General features: G+C 28.0%; 1 protein-coding gene across 1 annotated transcript; it reads left to right on the top strand.

Moving 5' to 3' along the window:
- Nucleotides 1-1,181: 1,181 nt before the first annotated feature.
- LOC135931481 (uncharacterized) lies at nt 1,182-17,270 on the top strand. The gene is made up of 14 exons (XM_065468617.1): nt 1,182-1,328; nt 1,371-1,448; nt 1,489-1,591; nt 1,650-1,727; nt 1,772-1,944; nt 3,307-4,618; nt 5,843-5,944; nt 10,070-10,194; nt 12,230-12,957; nt 13,136-13,339; nt 14,560-14,858; nt 14,908-14,995; nt 15,432-16,353; nt 16,748-17,270. Exons 1-14 carry the CDS (start codon nt 1,221-1,223, stop codon nt 17,027-17,029), a joined length of 4,602 nt encoding a protein of 1,533 aa, XP_065324689.1. The 5' UTR covers nt 1,182-1,220; the 3' UTR covers nt 17,030-17,270.
- The last annotated feature ends 1,009 nt before the right edge of the window (nt 17,271-18,279 follow it).

Here is an 18,279-nt window from a genome sequence, read left to right as displayed (position 1 = left end):
AATATACTATTGTTGAAATTAAACAAACATTAAAATAATGTAAAACCGGTAGAAGGGTCAATATTAGATGCATATTTCTAATAGGTTGGAGGGCTATCATCAAATAAAATTTTTGAGGGACTAATCAAGTCTATTATGATATTCTAAAAGTAAAAAAATAACATGATAAATGTAATGATCCAAGCATCCAAGATCTTAATATTTAAAAAGATTTTCTAAAGCCCACCTTCCCTAATAATATTGAAATCAAGCCCAGAGATATTAAATTTATAACATAAGACTAACATTTAACATTAAAAAATCCTAATATAGGTTCTACCCTACAATATCTGGAAAAAATATCCAAGCATCCAAGACGAACATTTAATAATAAAAAATCCCAATATAGGTTAAACTGGATAAAATATCTAAGCATCCAAGATCTTAATATTTTAAAAGATTTTCTCAGCCCACCTTCCCTAATAATTTTGAAATCAAGCCCAGAGATATTAAATTTATAATTAATGAAGAGGAAATATCTGATTTACCAATTAGTCAACAGGTAAAATATATTAATTTATAAAAAGAATAACATAAGACTAACATTTAACATGGAAAAAATATCCAAGCATCCAAGACTAACATTTAACATTAAAAAATCCTAATATAGGTTCAAGAAAAAAGCATCCAAGATCTTAATATTTAAAAAGAATTTCTCTAACCCACCTTCCCTAATAATTATGAAACCAAGCCCAGAGATATTAAATAAGACTAATATTTAACATTAAAAAATTCCAATATAGGTTCAAGACTAGATTCTTACTTAAACACTTATGAGTCTTAAAAAGATAGTGAAAAAGAGCCCACCCATTTTAAAAGAAAATACTTGATTCGGTTTGGGTCTCTAACAGTTAAATTTAATACTGAATTAAGTATTAATATGTTTACAGCCATGTTCATGTGAGAGATTAGTACTGAGATGTGTTTCTTTTATATGAATATTCTAAAACATTGGCATATAATTTTCAATGAATTCAAATGTATCCTAAATGAAAAACATTTAAAATTCACACAAACATAGTGCTTTTTTTTATAATTGATCAAATTTAATCATATAAAAGTCAATATCTATTTGTACCGGAAAACCTACCCAATAATAGAATTAATTATAAATTTATTTTATTTAGAAATTATAATTCAACTTTCCTCGTTTTATTTTATAAAAAATATCTAAATACAAAATGGAGTTAGAAAATGACGATAACAACCATGAGCTTGATGTTGATAAGCCAAAGAAGCCATCAATATATCTATGCGAAATATGTCGTACCATTTGCCAATCGGAGGAAGTTAATTTAAACAAAAAGTAATTTTTATAATTTTTGATTTAGTTACTTAAAGCACATTCCAAACAAGAAACACACTTAATGAAATTAAGGACCATGAAGGATATGTACAAATTCTGCACAGTAACAGTCTATTTAAAAATTATAATCATATCTAAATTAGGATTGCAAATTAAATTATTATTATGATATTATAAATAAATGTATGGAACCTCATCAAGAAAGTTTGTCTCATAAATGGGTTCAAGCTATTAACACATTTGGAAGTACGTTTTAAAAAAATATTTTTATTATTTAAACAAATAATATTTATTTTTACCATAGATCATAAAGTGATTGCTACTAAATTTGAACTAAAACATGGAGCTATAAATTTCTTGGAATCAAGGCCAGAATTATTAGGTAAAATATTTTTGATAACCATATCTATCTCATTGATTTATTAGGTATTGATTACATAATTAAAAGTATGTATAAAGACACATCTTATTATTTGTGCTATCTTTGTGGATTTTCTCCAAAATACTTTAACAAAGATAAACTTCAGTCAAAACCTGAAGCAAAAGATAAAGCCATTATGCACCACATCCTATCTAAAGAACATGTTCACAACTTTATAGTAAGATTCATTTATTTAAGTACTGGTCTTTATTTAGAATATTTATTATATCAAAATCACAGGTGCATTGATACCAGTTATTTAGCTGATATTGATATGTAATATTGGCCTTTTGCTACTAATACATAAATTTTTATAGTTTTCCTAAATTAAATTATTTAAGCCTGACCTGGCTCAGGGATTTTTAACCCAGCCCAAAATTTAATTTATTATATAATAAAGGAATCATATATTATATAAACAAAAATTTTTTATTCAATTATCAATGCTATTTTTTTATAATTAATTAACATGTAGAAAGACACATTTTTAAATATTACCAGCAAAGAAAATTCTACCTGATTTATCAAAGTTCCCAGTTTTATTAAATAATTCACTTATCACTGATAGCTGCATTGGCTAGGTAATGCTGTAATACAACCAGAGTTGGAAGTTTAATTCTATTTACTTCCTAATAATAGAGTTGCCACAAAATGTTTTCCTATATTAAATTATAAAAATTAAGGATGATTTAACAACTTATGAAGTGCAATTTTTTATGCTAAAATAATTATATTAACTTTTTATGTTGTATTTTATGATGAAAAAAAAGAAAACTAGAAGGAAAAATACTGACTGATGATAATAACCCAATTTAGTGTTGTTAAATGACTCTATTTTAGCCGATTTTTTAAAATGGCTAATTCATTATTTTATCCAGAAAAATATTACTCAAGCCTGAAGATTTTGCTCATAGTTGGCTCAAAGTCTAGACATCTATTAGCAAAATCTGGTACCTTTGACAATATTTTTTGGCTAAAATATTGAGTTAGTTATTTTTAAAAATCGGCTCTTATCATCACTAACCCAACCTGCAAGATTTTTTAATTGGATAAATATATTTAATTAAATAAATATGTAGAATTAAATGTTAGATATGTGTTAATGTTAATTGTGGGGGTATAGAGCAAGTAATTTATAAACATTAATAAAAATGTAAACTGGTTTTCTTTTTTGGAATATGCTCAATTAGGTCACCCTTTTAGCATTAAGATATATTTAAAATGAGTTTTAATAAAATTTTATCATTTTTATTAATAACTTGTCATATCTGACAGACCATGTGATTAAATAAAAATTATTTGAGATGCCCCATAACCATCAGTTGGTATTGATGAATATTGTTGGGTTGGTATTGGCCTAATAATTGGTATTGGTACACCTCTGATTTAAATTATGAATACATTAAAATTTTAAAAAGGTTAAAAAAATCCAGGTTCATACTCTATTTAATAATTTCATCTTTATTTATTTACTATTATAAATACATAAATATTCAAAAAAAAATTTTCAATAACACCAAAATAATTATTTTTTTCTTAGAGAGTTCAGACTCCAACCTTATTGAATGACTTTGAAAAATTTTACAGTGAAGAAGTTGAAAAACAAATAAGCCTCAAAGGTCATTCCTCAAAAGTGGATCAGCAAATAATCATGGATGCCGTTATCCAAAAGATAATGCATCTACTGCCTAACCATCTTCAAAAATCTAAGCGCATAAGATATATTGAGGTAAATCCTAAACATCCTGAATTTGATATGATATGTCACATCATGAAAATTTACAATGATATCGCCAAAGAAAAGTCTAAATTTGATGCCTCTTATGAAAATGTGTCAGACTCTGAACACATCGAACAGAAAGAGACCGAGAATAGGAACATTAATAAATTGGCCAGCAGTTTGTCAAGATATATCTTGAGACCTAGTGACAAGAAAAAGGAATTAATTAGAGATATGAGTCCTGTTGCTAAGGACAAACGTAAACGGAGTAAGAATTATCCTAACCTAAAAATGACTAAATCAAATGATATTATCACCTCAGAAGATGTGGCTGTGGAACAAACGGCTAATCATTTCAGCATTGAAAAAGACAGTGTCACTAATAAAACTATCATCAGGATCCACAAAACGCCCAGTCAAAAGATTTCCCGTGAATCAACTGAAATTACTATAGATAACAAAATACAGGAATCTGATGATTTTGGTGATAAACTAACTTCTGGCTCCCCCAAAATTGATTTAATTCCTAATGAGCCAGTAGCCAGTGAAGATTCGAAACCTCGCACTTTGGACAATGAAGTTATCACCAAAGGAGATTTTGTTATATTGGATGCTTTCTCCGCCGATTTTGACGAGATTTCTATTGGCAATGAGATAAATGTAGAGGACAAATCAAACGTTGGAGAAGAGCCTGATTTAAATAAAAATAAAGCTGTTAAAATCAATGATCCTAATATTCCAAAAAGTATTAACCTAGATATTGTGGATTCTAGATCCACTAGAATCATAAAAACTGGTGGTAGCCAGGGCCCAAAGAATTTTAGGATTATTTTTCCTCCAAAAGGTGAGGAGATAGATAAGCTTGACAGTGGAAAACCTACAGATACAAGAGATTCAAAGGATCGCCATCATGATCACCATAACAAGGACAAAGGAAAGTCAAATAGTGATACCAAATTAGCTGGAAGCAGAATCCGATCTAGATCAAGTTCTATTTCATCAGATTACATGAAACCAGCTCCTCGTGGCAGGAAAGGGGGAAGTCGTAATCAAAATAAATTTATGCCAAGGAAAAATACCAAGCAAACTCTAACTTCTTTAAATTCTATGCTGAGGAAGAAGGCCTTACAGAGTAAAAAAAATATAATTTTTCTTATAACAACTTTCATTCATTTACATTATACATATAATTAAATTTTATTTATTTTTCATAATACTTGAAATAAGTCTTTTTACAGACTTAATATAGGACAAAATCGAACATTAATAAAATATCCAATGAAAGGGAGAAAAAAAATCATTATTTGATAAAGAATTTCGAATTCCATTCAATTAACTCTGAACTAATGTAAATTTTATTTATTTCTTTATTTTATCTCAACTTGGATTTGAAATTTCTTTATATTTTCTTAACTTGCTGAAAATTAGGGGAAATCCACCAAGTGCAGACTATTTTTGCTTTAACAAAAATCTAGTCATTTTCATTTGTTACTGACAATTTGACTTTAAATATTCTCAGAATAATTCATTTAAAAAAAACGTTAATTGCATCTCATATGCTCTCTTAACTTGAATTTCATTTCCTACTACATCTACCAAATTTAATTTTTTTTAGATATTTCACTTTTGCTTTAAAAAACAACTAGCCATTTCCTTAACCAAAAATTTAAGGGATTCAATTAAAATATGAGTCTGGACATCTTGGATCTTTTTTTGAAACATTAGACTTATTGATATTCAATGTCACATATATCCTTTAATATCGATTCTGTGATTAATTCCATTTAAGCTTTTGTGAAAATGAATAATAATGTTCCAAATTATGGATTCTGACATAGTGCATCCATTATTATACTATATTTCAAATTCAGCCTGGAATTTTTTTGGAATGTAATTACTGCCTCTTAAAAATATGCTCACAGAAGGACTGCTCTCTTTATAACATAAATATTCAGTCAGTCACTTATAATTAAATCTCAAATTTGATTATTGCTATAGAATAATATATACTTTAGAAAAATGTATTATATTATAAAGCTTATTGATTTAAAAAATATTCACTCCACCTTTGAAAATGTAAAGCTAGATTTGTACATTTATAGAAATAAGTCCATAATTGTCTCTTAGACTTATAAATTAGGTACAAATTTTACCTGGTTTAAAATTGCCAAATTTCCTAGTGGTAGAAAAGTAACACACAATTAATGGACTCCCTCATATATGTACATAAATTTTTATGGCCTATTATGACTGGTGATTTATAAAAAAATATCTTATGAATATTTTATAAATTGCAAGGGAAAAATTAATTTCTATTAAAGAACAAACTTTGTATTATGAATTTTATCAAATATAGCCCAACGAGACATTTACAAGAGAAAGATGATGAACATAGCTTTGCATCAAACTCAAACTCAACCTCTTTTTGTTACGATTCAAAATGACCAGAGAAATATTGGTTTAATTTTAATTATATAATATATAGACGGTCAAAGGCCTTCTCTGTCTTTTATTTGGTTGCATTATAAGTAATTAAACTTGGACACATCATATAGGATGGATGTTTGACCTTGACTAGATAAAATTATATTTAATCAGGAGCCTCTAGAAGAATACTTTTTAAGCTTTGCCTTGATTATTCTTTTTTTTCAACTGAGATTGGCTATATCTGGGGTTTTTAAAATTTGTTTTAATTTTTTAGTCCTGGCTTAGCCTTTTATTGTCCATGCTCATATAAATAAACAATATCATAAAATAGATTATTATACTAGTTTATATAATTTTTTTTTTAAACGATTTGAATTATAAATTACAATATTATATAAAAATAAATCACTATCCAAATGATAAAATTTGATTTTTAATGGCCACTCATAATCCATTTTTATAATATTTCCTGTCATGAACCAGAAATTTAATGCCCAAAAAGCATTTGTGAAATATATTTGTAGTGTAAAAGAAAATCAAAATTTCTATAGAAGCCTGAAATCACAAAATTTGAGGGTTGAATTTTATCCAATCTATTTAATTCCTTGATTGAATTGAAGCTTTCAAAGATTAAACAAAATATATAAGTAACCTTTTTATATCCATCCTAGTCACAAGTTGTCTACAAATTTTTACGCCTAAGTTAGGATTCAATGTTATCAAATGTACATGTCCAAGATATATTAGAAACTAATTTGTGTTTAAATAACATTAGAAAATTTATAACTTATATATTTGAACTAGGATAAAATATTTTTGATTTTATTTAAAAAATAAGGATATTTACATTATTAATTTTTTAATCTATAAAAGCAGACGACATATATTTATTAAAATTAAAAAAATATTTTATTATTACAATTTTCTAGATTTTTTCTTAAAATCCAGTTATGATGTGGTGAGTTATGATTTTTATTTTAAGGTATATCTTTTTAAGTTATTTCACTTTACATTTTATCTTAAAAATCATATTTGTTTTTCTTTTAAAATAAAAGTTATAGAATTATTGATCATTTTAATTAATGTTGTTAAATTGAGCCGATTTTTATAAACAGCTAACTAAATATTTTAGCCAAAGATTTCACAAATAATGTCTAAACCTTTGTATCAACCATGAGCAAAATTTTCAGGCTTGCATAATTTTCTGGCTATTGAGTTAGCCATATCAGCTCAAATTGAGCAATTAACAACACTAATTTTAATTAAAATAACACATTTCCACATAACTTTTATAGACATACGTTTCAATTTATATTTTATAGAAATCAATTTACAAATAAAAAGCGATTATTTAAAATATAAATATTATATTGCTTTAATTATAAATATTATATTGCCTTAATTATAAATATTATATTGCCTTAATTATAAATTATACTTTATAACTATTAGTATTACACATATAAATTGCTGATTATAAATGATATTAATTGCTTTAATTATAAATGATATATTTTTTAAATAAAATCTTTTATATTAAATGTTATGTTTACATCATCCTCATCATTTTCAATAGAGCCTATAATGCATAAGATATTAATTAGTACACTAGATTGAATATTATTTTAATCTTGTGTATTTAGATTATGCTTATCATTTTCAACAGGGCTTATATTGCATGAGATATTAGTTGGTAAATTTCTTTCTTTTCGCTAAAATTATATAAGTATCTATTAGTATATTTTTTTTAACCTAATTATTTCCTTATATCCATTTGAAAGAGTTTTGGAAGTTTGTAAATAGGAAATAACTATCTTTACTTTTTGGTCATAAAATTTAATCTCTTTAATAATTTCATTTATAAAAATACAACAAAATATAAACTAAATATATATTAGAAATATAAGCATCAGAAAGTAGATTATGCACTATTTTATTTCATATTATTATTTTCCAATATCTTCGATAATATATAATAAATATATTATTTAAATGCATCAATAATATATTATTATAATTTAGTAGATTATTATCAATGACTTTAATATAATAATAATATACAGAATAATTAATAATATATTTAAAAGTAATAAAATTCTTCCACAAATATCACCAGAAAAATTAAAGTTCATAATTATATTAGACAAACTTTTTATTTATACTATCTTGATGGGGTATTAATTTGAATTAAAGTATTTTTTAAACGTATGATCCAAATTTTTTTTTGCTCTGGGAACCATATCCTCGATAATATATAATAATTTTTTAAATGCATCAATAATATGTTATTATAATTTAGTAGATTATTCTCAATGACTTTATAATAATACTATTGATATAAAGTCACTTCTGAGTCTTTTGAATTGCTCTGGGAGGGGGGGGGGGGGTGTAAACCCGACCCCCCCCCATAGCTACACCACTACTTTAGAATAATATAATTTAAATAAAAACAAGTTTTAATTTCAACTTTTTTGACTTTTGACAAAATTTATTTAAAAACATCTTGTGATTTCTTATGGCTAGGTTAGAATACCTATAAAGATAAAAATACTAAACAAAATAGTTTTGTGGGCCAAGAAAGAAAACTCCTAAAAAATGATATATTCGATCAGCACTGGCTGTTGCAATACAATAAATTCCCTTTTGGGTGAGTAAGACTTGATGTTCTATTATACAGAACATTATCAAAACATAATTTATAATTGGAATGTAGTGCGAAAATGCATCTACTTTTTCATTTTTGCCAATATATATTTTATGATTGTAATCAAGCCCTTCATCACTGCTTAATAGGGATGTTTTGTAGACCAATTTTTTTGGTTTTTATGTGTTGTATTTGTATTGTTTAAGTTTGTTTTTTATCAATGCAAACAATTTCTTCATATTCTTTCAAAAAAATTATGAAATCTCGAGGAGATGCCTTATTTTATAGTCAAATTGTGTTTATGGGAGAGTGGAGTGAGGCTTTTATTTGCTCTCATTTTTTTGACACATAACATTATAGCTACTTATGATTACCTTGAATGTGCAGATAAATGATAACTAGTTCTTTGAAGTTTTATTATATACATGTATAAAAGAATCCCAATAAATTGTTCAAGCTTATTTTTACTCATATTTAGAGGAGCCCAATTTCGGTCAATTTTTAAATTCGATCCGATTAAGATTTTATCCAAGATAATATTATGGTCTGAATATTTTGCTCTTAGATGGCAGGAAAGTTTGAATTTCTCTTTCCTAATTCTCGAGATCTACCCAAGATTTATCAATTCTAGTTTTTTGTGTAACATATAAGTTATACTATAATATCAATAATTTTATCCAGAGATTTCATGCAATAAGAAATTGGATTCATAATCTTTTCTGTGTTATGCTGAGTTCCTTTCCATTTAGGAATTGTCACAGTCTTATTGGTTCAATATAACTTCCATATGATTTTTCTATAATTTTTTTGAGTCATATTTGGTTACTCATCATTATGAGAATTATCTAAATATATAATAAAAGTCATATTTTATAATGTGCTTATGGAATCAACATCTTTTGATCTTGAAGCAAGAATTTCCTCATGATGAACTATTAAGATTAGAATCAAACTATTCTCAGGATAACAATACATTTTGAGTATATAAATGTCTAGTGGATAGATAGCAAATAAATAACATTTAATAATATAAACAAAAAAAGCATTATATATCTGGGTTTATTACCCTCAAAACTTTAAATACTATTAACGTGTATAACAATATGTTTATATATAAAAAAAATTCTTTTACCTTTATCCAATAGGATTCTTCCTGTCTCTTAAAAAATTGTACAGGAAAAATTGATGTTGTTGATAAAATTGAAAAAATGCTACTATTTGAAAGTTGTAAACTATGCATTTTAGAATTTTAATATTGATAGCCGTTTTTCATTTTTAACAAACTATGAAAATAAATAAAATATATGTGGATATTATAGATCACACATACTAACCTTTAAAAATTTTTATAATAATAGTTATAATATTATTTATGGTATTTGTATTCAAATATGATGTGCACAATAGAGGGTTAACTTGAACTTTTTCCTGTTTGTCTTACCTCAGTCACTAACTAATATGACCTGAACATTTATAATATCATTATACCCTATATACTTTCATATTTTAAAGATAATATGTTGGAATCTATTGGATCCTTTCCCATGTTCCAAAATATATTGGTAACCTTAGATAACCAGACTTCCCTGAACGAAGTTTTTGGCAGGGTGAGAGGATTTTTGCCAGGGATGCCTCAGGTATCATATTTATTCATAATATATTAAGATTTATAAATCATATTTAAAAGTTTAAATGTAAGATTAATATCCTTGACAATATAATTAATTATATAAGAATGGTCTTTAAGAATCTTAGAATATTGTCTAAGCTTCTTGGATACTTGGGGGTCACTTTACAATACAATAAAAACATTTAAGCAATAAATAGAAATAAATTACACAGCATTTTAAACAATATATTTATAAAAAAATGTGAAATTTACTACTAATTTCAAATTCTGTCTCAGTCCTTATACATTAATTTGTGCAATACCTTTGGTAGCTATCCTTGTCTACCACAGAGAATATGAAAATTGTCTATCTGGTGGCTGAAATAATATATTTTCACATATTAATTCACTTTGTTCTAAACATGTTCACTGTGATTGGAATATTGCGTAATAATTTAAACTATTACTAAGCTTTGAAGTATTTTGGATCTATGATAAAGATCATTGCCATATAAAATATTAGAATAGGATCTTATTCTTAACCAATCATCTTGTTTGACCCACAAGAGATTATTTCTATGGAGATCTATTTTTTTCATGTTGTAATTTTAAGTTTTTGTTCATATAATTTCCTATTCCCAAATTTATCTAAGAGATTACTAAAACAAAAGTTAATCCATTTTTTCTATGATTATTCTCATTAGAATTTTTTTGTGATTATTTTCAATTTAATTACAAACTTTGATTTTCTTATTTTTAAAATTGGAGTTAAATTTTAGCTAAATATATATAATAAAAAAGGTAATTATAAAAAACTCCACTTAAAAATTTCAAATAAAATACTATTTTTTTATCAGATTTGACACTTATAGATAACACTTTTTGAAATTCTCTTGTATAACATAGAATTTCTTCTACAAGATCTTAAGGTTTATTTTTAATATCAGTTTAAATAACGTTATAATTCCTGGTATTTAGAAAATTATATCTATAATTTGAGTCACACATGTTATCGGAAGAGCCAATAAAAAGAACTCTAAGGAATCATAAAGTAAAGCACAACCCTTCAAAACTTGAGAATTTGGAAGACCTAGTTATGGACAGTTTAGTATTTGTTCCCTTATTTGATATGGCGAATGCAATACACTGAGATCGTTACTCTAAGCAATAAGATATTATTGATTATTTCGATAAAAAAATTATATCAATGGAGCATCAAGGGAGGTCACAAGAAGCAATTCTCAGACATGACGAATGAGCCTCGATTTTCTCTAGAAACTTGGAACGTGAATCAGAGCTCACTATCTAACAAACATAAATAATTAATGTGAAGGAGGGAATCATCGATTTTCTAATCTGAACGCATCAATCAGGATATTGAAAAAATGAAATGCAGTGGCCACATATGAAACCAAACTTGAACTATTGTGTGTAGATAGGTGGACATCAAAAACTAAATCACAAAGTTATAACACCCAAATTGTTAAAGGCGAGGGTTACCGTGATGGTGTGCAAAGCCTTCCAATATATAATAGCAGTGATTTTTTTCATTATTCGATATTAACCCATATAATTATTACTCAAAATTAAATATGTATATACATAATGATGATTTATCAATAAAATACTTATAAATTATTACCAAATAGTCTACTTAAAATCATAATTGTGATTGGATATTTTATTTATTACTATAGTAAATAATTTTTACGAAAATAAGAAATGCATGGGTTATTTTATTCCCCGTACCACTTTGAATATATTTTATCTTGTTAAGCATTTTTTGTGGAGGGTATATGAGTAACCTTTAAATAATGATAGAGCCATTAAAATTTTTTAGCTTATTAGTAAAATATTTTTTCTAAAATACGAATTTGACTAACTTGACCTTATAAACATGAGTGTATCCAATAAAAATATGGCTTTATTACTAGTCTTAAGTAAATTGAATAAACATGGAAAAAAATTCTGGGGGATATTTTTCTGGGATTGAATAAAAAATTTGCTTCATGTTCAAACTTTTTAATTCTTTTTATAAATATAAACTATTTTTTTAATAAAAGGTGGACATGACTCGAGAAGATTTCACCAAACCTGAGACCATTCGAAGGTTGTTTGACGTTTTGAGAAACGCCATGAACACTATCTTTAAAGCTTGGGCCTGTGACCAAAACATAGCTCATAGGCTAGAACCATTACTGAGAGAGGAGATGGGGGCAGATCAGAATTCCCTTTACATCTTGCTAAAAGAAGGCATTGAGGCAGAATTCTATGATACTAACAAGGTGGATAATGTCAGGATGAACAAATTTCTGGGCAGACTGAACCAACTGCTGGCTCGAATGTCTTTGGCAGAACAAAATTCTCGAATTCCCTTGGAACGTCCTCCTTATTTGGCTTCCTCTACCACTTATCCACTTGTTGCAGGAGGAATGGGTGGTATGGTGGGAGGCCCACAAGATACGAGTTACGATAGGAAAAGGGAAAATTTAAAAAGAAGTCTGACACCCATCTGGTCTTCAGATTACAAGAACGCTTTAGGAAAGGCATCTGCCAAATTGGCTGATGATTTTGTAAACAGTGCTTATTCCAGTGTAAGAGCGAGATCTAGATCCAAATCACCCAGAGATCGAGAGAGATCTAGTGTTGGTCGTCATAGATCAACCTCACGCTCCAGAAGATCTTCCAAAAGAAATCGGTCTAGGGAAAGCCTCAGGGCGGGTTCTAAACGATTAAGTGCAATCAAGCCAGAACCCTTTAACTTTCAGGCTCACTTGGGCATCAAATCTCGGTATATTTTACCTATTTATCATTTTTAACCATACAATTTTTTTGGTAATTATCATTTTTATTATGATAAAAATGTTTTAGGGTTTCAAATTAACTTACTGATCGTAGTCTTTATTTTTAATCGTCTAGTTATATTTATACAGGTTTTAATAATATTTTTTGATATTATCAATATGTAGTAACACCCTGGAAGAGTCGATGCGGCAACAGGACGAATTGGCTCGTAGTCTTAGGGGCATGATAGATAATCTGACAGCCCAAACAGCCGCCCCTTCTAAAGTCGGCATGTTAGAAGACAAGATTAAACGACTTATTGATGTCCAGAATGGATTGCTATTCTTCCCACCTCCTCAGGCATCTCCCATCGATAATTTTGACACTAGGTATTTGTAAGCCTTTATAGTAGATAAAGTTTATTCCTATTTTCCGATTTTTCCTAAAGTTTTTACCCATAAAATCAATGACTAAACTTAGGAAATATGAATATAAGAAAGTGCTTTGAGATTTAGGTGTGAATAGGAGGCAACATATAAAAATGGATAATAAGAAAGAGTGAAAAGGCAATTCCAATTAGAGTTTGGCAATAAACTGGTTTTTAACATGCCCATTCGTCCCCTATTTTAAATTTTTTTTAACCCACCTATCAATTTGTAGTTTTTAAAATTAATTCATCCTTTATTTGTTTACATACAATTTATTTGAGGAGCTGTTCAAGCTCGGATATTTTTATTTAAACTTATAAAATATGCAAAATTATAAAATTTTATAAGCAAATTGTTTCATAATTTTTTAAAACTGCCATAGCAGACCACTAGTTCTAATGAGTCTTGGGTTGAATAGATTTAGAAGTTTTGCTCATAAAGAAAAGAAGCTTTTTTAAAATATTTATGTAGATTGTTAAAAGGGTGAATTAGAAGAGTAAAAGAGAGGATAAGATAACGGAGCAATGAATAGAATTGATATTTAATATCTTTCATGTTATGGTGAATAACGAAAGTCTTTGGAAAGGAGTGGAATAAGACAATGAATGAGTTCATCACCAGCGGTAGAGATGCAACCTATTTTTTTAAATTAAGGTCGATCCAATAAGAAGAAAAAAAATCTGTTCAACTTATTCAAACCAAATAAGGTTCTGAATCTGTTACGAAATTTTATTTTAAAAATAAGTTCAAACAAGATTTTGTTTGATAGAAAAAGTATGACAATTCTATGAATTTGGAAAGGTTAAAATGAAGGAAAATTGACATTGGTTAATTTTTTTATAAAGAAAAGAAAGTAGTTAGCTCCATTTGAACCAATTTTGGAGAATGACTAACTCATTATTTTAGCTAGAAAATATGGCCTATAAGCCTCGAGATCTTGCTAATAGATGCCCAAACCTTTATGCCTTTGTGCAAAAATCTCCATACTTGTGTAATAGATTTTCTGGATAAAATACTAAGTTAGCCGTTTTAAGAATTGGCTTAAATGAAGCGATTTTGCATCACTGCTATGGGTTTACTGTTAAAATAGTCTCATCGATTGCAACTTACTTATTATCCCTTGTTTTTTAAAAAAGTGATGAATATGTCATTATCTTTCTTGAATCTTTATCTTACAATAGAAGAAACCGGCCTGATCCGTCACTTCCCACAGCTCTTTATTTGCAATCTCAGCTTAACGATTTGATTAATGACCAAGAGAATGCTGGATTTTTAGCTCGCCCTGGTAACGAAAGTTTAAAAAGATTGCTACAAGATGCTTTGAAAGCTCAAGTTAGAATTTTGGAAAAGTATCAAGGGGAGAATGCTTCTGGAAATAATGTAAACACCATAGGTGACCAGAGGTATGATAGCTTGCCCCATTCTTCACTGCCCCCACCTATTGATGAACGTTATCGAGTTGATAGGAGAAGGCCTCCTGGTACTAAACCCTATAATATTTGATTTCTTACTAACCCTTTATTTTTAAGGTTTAGGTGGTAATCCATTTGAACCAGTTCAATATGACCCAAATGTTCGCCCACCAATAGATCCTTATCACCATCTTCCTGTGCCTAGGTATTGATTTTTTCTGATTTTATTTTTTACAAGTTTTAAAAAAATCAATAGAGATAAAATAAGACTTAATATTTTATAAATTAAAAAATATCTAAGATATTTTTAGATTTATATAAACTATAACTCATAATTATGTTATATTTAAATGACATATGTTATGTTATAGTTAAATTATAGATGTCTTACTATTAAAAAGTATTTGATAAGTAGATGTAAGTAGCGAAGTGATGGAAAATCGCTCCATTTTGGCCACATTTTAAAACGGCTAACTCAATATTTTAGCCAAAAATATTGCCTAAGCCTTGAGATTAGACTAATAGATGTTAACCGAATTCTCGGCTGTCTATATATAATATAACAAAATGCATAACCAGTACTATTAAAATAGCTGTGGCAATTTTATGTTAAAATTTTTTTCCCTTTAATATAATCTCAGATACCCACCTCCAATTCCACCACCTTCTCAAGATTTTAGGTATCCGCCACCACCCCCTCTAGCTCATAATCCTTTTCAACCTGTTCCACCTCCCTACCCCCATCCTTATCCAGATGAGCATGCTTATCCTACACTTGTGAGACACCCTCCACCCCCTCACCACCCTCCACCTCCTCATCACCTTCCACCTCCTCATCATATACCTCCTCCTCACTACGCCCCACCTCCTCCTCATCACGCCCCACCTCCTCCTCATCACGCCCCACCTCCTCCTTATCGGCCAACTTCTTATGTGCCTCGTCCCCCACCTTCACATCAAAGCACACCTCAGAAACCGCCCGTTTTGGAACAATTAAAATATCCTAAAAAGAAAAGCGAAGATCCTAACAAATTGTCCTTCCTATCAAAACCTAAGAACCCTAATCTTAGTGTTCTTAGCTCGGCTTCTGACGTTGGTGTGTCCAAGTCCAGTCTAATCCAAGTTGGCACTTTTTTACGCGATAATCAGGTCAGCAGTGGTCACAATATTGTATATGAGCCCACCCCAAAGATGGAATTGAATAAAAATGATCGCTCTGTCCAAAAACATATGGAATCGTCAGAAAAGGATTACATGTCATCCTACCAAACCTCTTATCCATTGGCATCAAGTTTCAATGATTCATCTAGCAAAAAAGTTATTTACAATGATGACAGTTTTGATTATTCGAGCTTTAAGATGAGTGAATCGCATGCTAATTCTGTAGAAAACCACCATTCATCTACGAGGAGTCAATCATCGAGTCTTACAAAGGGAGGAGGGCCATCATACAATAGTTATGATAGACAAAGGACCAATCACACTACAGTAAAAGTGTGTCAACCAAACGAATTGCCGTCATTTCCTCATATGTTGATACCAGGCCATTCTCATCATAATCAGGTTATTCTCATTAAATTTGTATTTTATATCCAAGCTTCATTTGACATTTTAAAATGTTTTCACAATATTCTTAAAAATTCCCCCACCTCTTTTTCAGTAAGGTTTTTTTGTCAAATTATATTACATATGATAGTTTAAATTTAAGCAAAAAAATATTTGACTTTGATCTTGAAACATTTTGAAGAAGATAATATTTACGCCAAATATAACAAGCCGGTGGCCTTTCTACCTCGAATTAAATCCTGAAAAATAAGAATTTTTTAAATATTTATAATTTGCAAATAACCTGATTTTTTATATTTGTGAAGGTTAGAAATTTGCATTGACTCAATAATAATGAATATTTTTCTCAAATATTGAGCCAAATTAATATTTTTTATATTTTAATGAAAAGGAGTATAGATCTTCTTTTGGTAACCTTTCTTCTTTGTCAGAAAATAGGGATGAGTATAGTACACACAGGCGTCCAGAAAGACCAGAAAGTTTTAGCGAGGAAAGACGTTATAACGTTAACAACACTAATAAAATGAGTAATAATTTAACTTCGTATTATACCGAGAATCATCCAAGGCACAACCAACCACCACAAGCTAAGAGAATGGGCAATAATGTCCGTAATAGAAATGCGAATGAATACAGGACTGGTCATGGGACTTTTAATAGGTATTTCAAATAGACGCTATCATGATTGGCTCAAAAGATGCGCCAATGAATTATTGTTTATTTTATATAATTGAATTTGTAAAATTTTTTGATTTTATTTCCAAACAATTTTGCCTTTCTAGATTTTCATACATGATTTATAAAAATAAATATAATTATAATAATATAATTTTATTTATTACTACATTATTAATTATGATATTTGACATTCAATTTTATTTTATATCCACTATCTACTTTCTTTGCGCTATATAATATTAAGAATATTTACAGTAAATTTGTGATTCAGTTTTTTTGTGTAAATGTCACTAATTTTTTATCCTTTTTATATATATTTTCTGGAATTTAATAAAAAATAATTTCTGTCATATATTATTACATAAAAAGATAATAGATAATATTATTAATATCATTTAAACACAACGTCATTACAGGAATAATTTTTTCCGTTACATATAGAATTATTTTTTATAAAGATGTAACTTTTTTATTGATTAAATTTTTAAGCTTCAGAAATAATAATTGTTTCAGCATTTACAACCTCATTTATTTCAAATTTTTTAGGTGAGTCAAGATTAAATATGTACAATTTTATTTCATGCATGCAAAATTTTATAATATAATATAGACGATTCCGCGAGGGGGCAGGGTGAAAACCCTCCCATTCTAGAGCTGTTAATGCAATGACATTTTTGAGGAACTTAAGCTCCTACTTAAATTTGAAAAGTTAACCAGTTATAATTCCTTACAATTTCTGATTCGCAATTCAATTAAGGTAATTTCAAAAATGTTAGATTTAAGCCTTGTAGATTAAATTTACTTATCCAATTTTTATTTAATCAGTTTTATATACTGTAAGAAAAACATCACTGGCAAATTTTTTATGACAAAATGTATTTTTATATATATTACTATTTGTTTATGATAAATAATTATAGTTTATGTTACTATGTAATATACAAATAGTTTTGTGATTTAAAAAAAAATTGAGTATATTTTATGCTTTTTGTAAATTTGTTTTTTCCTTTTTAGTTTACATCTTGGCAGAATTTGAAATGCTCCTTAAAATAATAAATCTTTAGGCCATATTCTGGTTCGACTTTATTTTGATACTTATTTCTTAGTCTATGCTAAACCCCTTAACTAAGACACCCTATTTTGGTTTGTTTTAAGTGTTTAGGGGCATTCGTTATTTTTCTTTTATACATATAAGCCTGCTTAATAAATCTAACCAGATACTGCCTCAAATTTTTTCTGATTTAT

Source organism: Gordionus sp. m RMFG-2023, chromosome 1 (assembly GCF_954871325.1).
Source record: "Gordionus sp. m RMFG-2023 chromosome 1, tfGorSpeb1-WG-v2, whole genome shotgun sequence".
NCBI lineage: Eukaryota > Metazoa > Nematomorpha > Gordioida > Chordodea > Parachordodidae > Gordionus > Gordionus sp. m RMFG-2023.
This window is presented reverse-complemented; position numbering and strand designations above follow the sequence as displayed.

Bases quoted from the DNA above. Each gene is read 5' to 3' on its own strand.
- LOC135931481 (XM_065468617.1), top strand. From the start codon at position 1,221: ATGGAGTTAGAAAATGACGATAACAACCATGAGCTTGATGTTGATAAG. The intron at 1,728-1,771 runs GTAAAATATTTT...TTGATTTATTAG, and splicing joins ATCAAGGCCAGAATTATTAG to GTATTGATTACATAATTAAA. The intron at 14,996-15,431 runs GTATTGATTTTT...ATATAATCTCAG, and splicing joins CACCATCTTCCTGTGCCTAG to ATACCCACCTCCAATTCCAC.